Genomic DNA, 7897 nt, shown 5'->3' with positions numbered 1-7897 from the left:
TCTCTCCTGAAGCAAAACGGGGTCAGAATTGGTAAGGCAATCAATAAAGAACCAGATCAATATGCAGTATTGATTCTAATCAGTGGCAGAAACAATAACATTGGTGCTGTATCAGTAAAAGTGCATCAATTCCTGTCCCTAGTCATAGGTCAGTTTAGCACAGGTTTCCACACAAACTGGCCAGAAAAAAACAAACACTAGGTGGTGATGTATTAAAAGATTTTTTTCCAGACCAAATAAGGTCATATTGTACTGTACGTCCAAAACTCTGAGGTTACTGGATTCAGCAATAGGGAATTTAATTGTGCATCAGTTTAACTTTTCATGAAAGAACATGAAGTAACAAGCTTGTTTTAGCACTTTGCAATCTTGACAACACTAGTATACCCTCTAGATGCTCTAAATCACTTTACCTTTAGAAATCTAAAAGGAGCAAGATATATTTTTACAAAAGCTTCAATTGAGAGTTAATAGGCAATAAATGCAAATACCAAGGTGTCCATAATAAAACAAATATTTAATCTACTCGCAACATCTCCCTCCAATGAAAAATAAAACTGTTGTTTAAAGTATAACTTTTGATTAAATTAAAAACATCCAGTCTGTAAGAAGAACTTACTAACACTGTAAGAGTAATTCTCTGAGTAACTGATTACAATGTGCCAGTGTCCTTTATGCCTTTTGAGCCACTGTCTCCTCAGCCTGAGGAGCTGCTGCTGCTGTTGGTTGGTTCTCAGGCTGCTCTGGACAAAGCTCCTTGGTAGGATCCATCACAACAGGCTCAGGCAATTGATAACACTTCAGCTGAGCTCTGAACTCTTCCAGCTCTTTCTGCTCCACCTCCCTCCTTCTACTCAGCAGGTACAAGTCCGTAGAAATCCTCCTGCTTGACTTCACAAGCCACCTCATTACCACACAGTCTGGGCAGGACGTGTGGAGGAAATACATGCTGAGGCTGAAACGACTCTGCACATCAAAGGTAAAAGTGCTGCCTTCAGCTGAGATGTTGTACCGCAGGTATTGGCATTGATCACCAAAGCGGTTGATCTGGGTATAAGACAATGTTGAAGCTTCGCTGGAGTTGGAGAAGTACATCGTGATGCTGTCTCGACGTCTCAGAGCCTCCATAGATGGTGAGTGATTGAGACTGCCTGCGACTAGAGCCCAGCTGCCCTCGAAATGATGAGGAACCAGCTGATCCAGTGGGTGAACCAATCTTTCACAGACTAGAGGAGCTGCCTGACTCCCACACATCAAATAAATGAGAGTGACTGCACACACAGCAACCAAGCTGTTTCTTGAAGGTTTTCCCATTCTGTGGTTAAATGTTTGCCTTTTATTCTCCAACCTTTCATTTATTTTATTTTCTCACCAAGACTGGAATTCAATTAGCAGGCTTGTCTTTTTATAACAAAAACCTGCATCAAAAAAATCCACCTTTTCAACACAGGATAGGTTCATTATCTGTTATCTAAATGTGGATTCCATTATTGTGACATCAAAGACATTTTGAAATAGTGGAAAGTTTTGTGATTCTTATCCACATTAAATTGAATTTTGAGTGGCTATTTATCTTGGAACATCATGTCCAGACTTGAACTTTGTCTTTGTTTGCTGTAGATATTGAGCTGAGGCTAAACATTAAAAGCAATATACGCCAGACTGTCGGTGCTGACGAACTCTTTCACCAATTTTAAAATTCTATAAATACACATTAACAGCAGCAATGCATGCAATCATTGGTTGGAACTTAAGATAAAAAGGGCACAACTGTTGGCACTGAACTGAAAGTTTTTTTTTAGTAAAATCGTCCTTTCTGTCTTCACCATTGCAGAAGATTTTAGAAACACATGTGTGAGCAGCACATATTCAAATGACACTTTAAATATTGCATATATTTTTGTTGTTATCACAGTAAATCTTGTCTACCAAAATCTGAATGTTCCACTTCTTCTTGGTGGTTGTTGTTTTACATTTATTATTAACTAGATTATTGTGATGAACAGTGTTTTAATTATTGCACCATGCTAATGAATGAACAAATGCACCAGATGGAGAAGATGTTTATTAACAGGATGTACTGTAGGAAGTACTGACGTTGGTGATCACTTCATTAATTTGACAGTAGTGCAAGAGGCACAAATTGTTACCAACAAAGTTAAATATTATATCCTCTGCTCATGTCTGTGACTTGCATGTGATCAAATCAATTTTTTTTCTATTTTTAGAAATATTACATATTGCCACACAAAAAGTTTGGTTAAAAATCAGATGGTTTCAGTGTAGCTGAACAGATTGGGCAGACGATCGATAGCCATAAGGCTATTGCAGAGACCTGGTTTTAAATCTGCCTGAGGCTATTTACTGCATGCCTTCCCCTGCTCTTTCTCCCAGCTTTCCTGTCTTATTTTCTTTGCCTTTTCTAAATCAAAGTTAAAAAGCTCCTTCAAAGATTATTCAAACACTTGGAGTAGATTTAACTTTTCTTTTCAGCAGAGGCCATTAGAGACTCTAATATGCTCATGTAATACGTCACGTTTTTGTCACTGGTTCAGTCTTAACCATGCAGCATGTGAGGGATTCTCAGATCTTCATGATGTTAAAATGTTTTTGACGTTAAAACTTAAGAAGAAGAAGAAATTTCCAAAAGTCAGATAAGTATACAAATACAATGTTAATTCAATAGCCCCAAAATGTACAAGTATATTTTTTAAGTACAAGCATAAAATACCGTTTGACGAAAGTTAGGTAAAGTAGAAATACCTCAACACTGTACTTATAGAGCCTAAGTAAATACATCTGACATGAAAATAACTATGATTATTAAACTAGTTTGTAATAGTTTGACATGCTTACTTCAACTTGTAGCCTGTTAGCTTAGCTTAGCTTAAGAGGCAGGGCCAGTTAGCTTAACTCTGTCCAAAGGTTACAAATCCACATAACAGCTCTTCTAGTGCTTATTATATTTCTACTTGGTTGAATCTGCAATGCAACTTTAAAAACAGCAACAGTTTGAATGAAGTTGGAATGATCTGATTACTTATTAGCAGGTATTAATATATGGAGTCTTTGTCAGTTGGGTAGAAACAAAACCCCAGCCACATAATCCCAATTTAAACACGTATTTTTTAAAACATGTCATTTTTTTGGTACAGATTTGATTAACAAACTAAGTTATTTATTATTCTGGTTTGCACAGTTCCTTATTAAGCTACTAAACAGAGCTATGCTAGCTAGTGGGTTTCTTCTGTTTTTTTCATGCTGAGCTATACTACTGTTTCATATTTATATAGTTTAGTTTAGTTTTAGTTTTAGTTTTTTTGAAAGGCAATGGAGATTATATTGTGCCGTGGAGGTTAGTACGGTGGCCCTGCAGGCCAAATGGACTGCAACTTAAGAAAACACCAGCAATAAGAAAAACGCTGCAAAAGCACACAAAGCACAACGGAAATGTTTTAGGGGATCAGTTGCAGGAACCAAAATATGCTAAGAATTGCGCTGGGAGACACTTAAAAGAAGTGGAGGATTTGTGGGGAAAGAAAAGATGAGAAGCAAGTGTGCTAGCCTAACTATTAGCCTAAAAATCTGTCATCAGTATTGTATGAATCATGATCAAACACACCTACCATGTTTTGGGTTCCTGCAACTGGTCTGTCAGGTTATTGTCTCCCCAGAAACACTTCCTTTGTGCTTTTGGAAATCAGTTTTTCCTATTTCCGTTTTTTTTTCTTCCTATTTCCCTTGTGTTTTGTGTGCTTTTGCAGCGTTTTTCTTATTGCTGGTGTTTTCTTAAGTTGCAGTCTATTTGGCCTCTCAGGGTCACCGTACTATGAAGCTCTCAATACTGCCAATCTAAATAACAACTGTTGCATAAAGCCTGTATTTAAATTAGTAAAAAAAAAAAAAAAAAAGATACAGGAAAAAATTACATAGAGCAAGCAATTAATGAGGTTATACTATGGTGAGCATCCATCATCTGTCCATATGTCTTGACCCAAGATGCGTTCGCTATCAAGGTCACATATGTTGTTTTACCAGTAATAACCTGTGAAGTTATTGAAAAGAAGAAATTGTGAAATGTTGATTGTAGTGAGATTGATGTCTGTCTGTCAATGTGTATGATTAAGTGAAGTCCAACAAGATGGAAGTTGAAGGTCCTTAGAGTGTTTTGTATAATATGTGTGAATCTCTGTGAGCAGCTTAAAAGACTCTGGAAAATGATGGGCATTCAAATTGAAAAAAAAAAAAAAACAACTGATAAAAGTTTAAACTTTCTGAAGAGACAAGCAAGGTAAACCTTGTTCCCTTGTTTTCTTCTCTTTTTAATTCTTGTCAAGAGAGTCAAGTATCACTAGTTATAGCTTCTTATCCTTTATAGGGTCAGAGGGTAAAAAACAAATAAATACTCTTGAAATATTGTTATAGTCCACCTTGCATGCAAGAAGGCACCAGTTAAGGCTGCAAGTCCTGACATGTTTTTATAAAGACCTTAAAACTGACTTTTTAAACTCATTTCTTCTTTTATTTGGGATACGTCAGCATTATTAGAAGAAAGTACAAAAGAGTAGTCAAACAAACTAAATAAACAGTCCAAAGAATGATTTAGGAGTGGGGTTTCTGTTATAGCAGCAGAATTATGAGGAGCAAAAGAGGATTTTTTTATCTTGCAAATGCAAAAATACTACATTTGACAAAATAGCATTAAGTCAAGTTTTTCCCTCTCCAGGAAAGAGCAAATCAAGTCTTGACAGGCTGTGTAGTGGAAGGACCAGGTCAAACTGAAGTACCAGTCTAAATCAGAGACAGAAGTGCTACTTTCTGCTGTGAAGCTGTAAGACAGATAATAGCACTTGTCATCTAAATGACTGACATGGGTGTAGGTATAGAGTGAAGTTTCACTAGAGTTGGAGAAGTACACAATCGTGCTGCTTCTGTGTTTCAGGTCTTGCAGGTCATGTGGGAGAGCCATGCTAGCTGCGGTTAAAGCCCATCTTCCTGGCAGATGATGAGAATCCAGCTGATCCAAAGACTATTCCAAGACTTCCGAGGACAGAGGAGCTGAGATGCTCACAGACATCAAACAGAGTGATGGAAAACAGAGGTAACATGTCTGTGTGTGCAGAAATCATACTTTTAGGTGACAATTTCTCATTGAACTGCTTTATTGTTGCCTTTAATTTTTAGCTTTACTAATAATGCCACTGGGGTTTTTTTCAGTTTGATCAATATTTGCACTGCCATGTCCCGTCACACTGCCTTGTTTATCCTGGATTTAAGTAAGTACAGCTACAGATTGACAAAGTCAATAATTTTCATGTGTTCTTGGAATCTCGGGTGGAAGTGCAGCAACTGTGGGTTTTCTCAGAAGGGTTGGGGTTACAAATGGATAAATTAACATAGACTTTCAGAAAATAAAGTAACGTAATAAAGTAACACCTTGCCAGTGGAGCTGTCTCCTCTTACTAATCTTATATCCTTGATGATGTATAATTATTATAAACTGTGGACACCAATCTTTGAACCTCTGGAAACTTTTTGTACCTTCATATAACATAATATTCTTTCAAGAAGGACAGTGGGTACCCATTAATTTACTTTATATTTTATATTATTAAGATTATTTTTTCATGCTACTGGAAATGGACTGGCATTAATTAAGCACTTTTTGTAGTCTTACTAAAAGCTTCACCTAATTCATATCTGTGCCTAAGGCTAATTTAAAATCACATATTCACCTCACATGGATGTTTTTGCATTGTGAGAAGAAATCGGAGCACCCGAGCAAGCCCATCAAGCAAGAGGAGAACAAAAGTCCTTAAAAGGTTCTGCGGCACGGCACCGTCATGCTGTTGATATACACTATATATGCAAAAATACTGGGCCACCTGCACATTACAGCTAAATGCAGCTAAGCTACTTCCTCTTTACCAAGATGGCCTTCTATAAGATTTTGGAGTTTGGATATTTTTTTGCCAGTTCATCTAGAAGAGCAGAAAATCTAGACAGTGTTGTTGGTTAGGGGTTTGATTTGAGAGTTATTTGTGCACCACACACATTCTTCCACACCAAACACATCCAACCATGCTTTTATGGACAGAAACCAAGAGGCACAGACCAACCCCACTGTTAATATGGCCAAACACTTTTGTACAGAGTACAAGACAGTTAAATAAAACTTAAACTTTTAGAAAACAGGAAAACTCTAAAACTGGGTAAGAGATTAAAATTGACATTTTACCTAATTTATTATTGTATTTGAGTAAAATGCATCTGTTATGCATTGTTTTTGTATCTTTTTGGCTCTCAGAAAGTAGACTTTATAATTATTTTAAAATCCAACAATTAGCCCTACATCATTTATAAAGGCCTATTAAAAGGGGGAAATAGGAGAAAAAACATAATGTCTGTGTGTTTTATTCAGATTTAATTTAAACACTGTTGCTGCAGGTTATATTTTGTGTTTAATTAAATAAAATCTACAAATGATTTTGTCTTCCAATCGAAATTTAAAAACAATAAGAAATAAAAACATCACCATAGAAATTAAATCATTGAAAATGCTGATTTTTACTGTAAAACTCGAACCTGTTTGCAAGGTTCCGCATCTTCCGGGCAAGGACAGAGAGACTCAAGAGGAGCTTCTATCCCCAAGCCATCCGTGCCCTAAACACACACACCCGCCCTCTCACATCATCTATAATTGACTGAGACAGGACTCTCTTCCAGACACTAAACCAAGGCACAATGTACATTTCAATTCCTTTAATTTTAAATATGTTTATATTGTCTATCCTGTAAAATAGTCAGATGTCTATTCATATTAATGTACAGAATTCACCTGCTTGCTGCTACTACTGCACATTCACCCAGTGTATATACTATATATACACTGGGTGAATATATATATATATATATATATATATATATATATATATATATATATATATATATATATATATATATATATATATATATATATATATATATATATATATATATATATATATATATATATATATATATATATATATATATATATATATATATATATATATATATATCACAGCAGCTGGATAGCGTAGTGGTTAAGCTACACGCCTTTGGAACAGAGGATCGCAAGTTCGATTCCTGCCTGGGGCGTCTGTATCCAGTAAGGGTCCTAAGGCTAGACCCCCTATGCTAAGCAAGCCTACCGCAGACATGAGCGAGACAGATAAATATGAAGGCATGCCGGCTCGGACGTCGCCCGGATCAACAAGGTCCGCGTCAGGTGTTGAGGAACCAGGGCACCCTGACGAAAAGTGGGCTACTGGAACAAGAAGGCATCGGTGGGCAAGGGACGAAAACAGGGCGTTGTTGGAATGCTACTACGCAAGTAACCCCGGCGGAAGGGGCTACATGAATAGGATGAGGGACCTATGGATTCTTCGATACCCAACATCCACAATGACGGCGAAACAACTAGTAGCTCAGTGTTCCAACATTCGAAAGAAGGGACTGCTCTCACAGCTAGAGATTGACGAGGTACAACACAAATGCTACGGCAAGGAGGAGTCAGGACGCCAGGTCAGGGGGGAGATATCATCACCCCCACCCGAGATTGGGTACATAGCCCCAAGTGTGATAGGAGAAGGATCGTTGAGTGCGAGAGGAACTGACCTGAAAAATAGGATCATGGCCAAGCTTGAAACCTGGATCCCCCGTAGCCGGTTACCAAGATTACGTGAAGTACCCTCAGAAGGTCTGCTAGATGATGTTAATGCAGCACTACGGGCAATACCTACAACCACGATTACCGACACTAACAAGCTGATCTACAATACGGCAGCAGTGATCAGTGAGATGCTTGGCTACAAGTTGAACAGCCACAAGGGGCAGTACCCTCCATGGAGAAGGA

General features: G+C 37.5%; 1 protein-coding gene across 1 annotated transcript; it reads right to left on the bottom strand.

Moving 5' to 3' along the window:
* Positions 1-498: 498 nt before the first annotated feature.
* On the bottom strand, positions 499-1395 carry LOC146707972 (uncharacterized). The gene has a single exon (XM_085459632.1). It carries the CDS (start codon positions 1312-1314, stop codon positions 673-675), a length of 642 nt encoding a protein of 213 aa, XP_085315758.1. The 5' UTR covers positions 1315-1395; the 3' UTR covers positions 499-672.
* Between the last annotated feature and the right edge of the window lie 6502 nt (positions 1396-7897).

This window comes from Copadichromis virginalis, linkage group LG6 (assembly GCF_057382275.1).
Source record: "Copadichromis virginalis isolate Kocher_CV1m ecotype Utaka linkage group LG6, C_Virginalis_male_GT1.1, whole genome shotgun sequence".
NCBI lineage: Eukaryota > Metazoa > Chordata > Actinopteri > Cichliformes > Cichlidae > Copadichromis > Copadichromis virginalis.
Note: the sequence above shows the minus strand (reverse complement) of the source record. Positions and strands in the feature narration are given on the sequence as shown.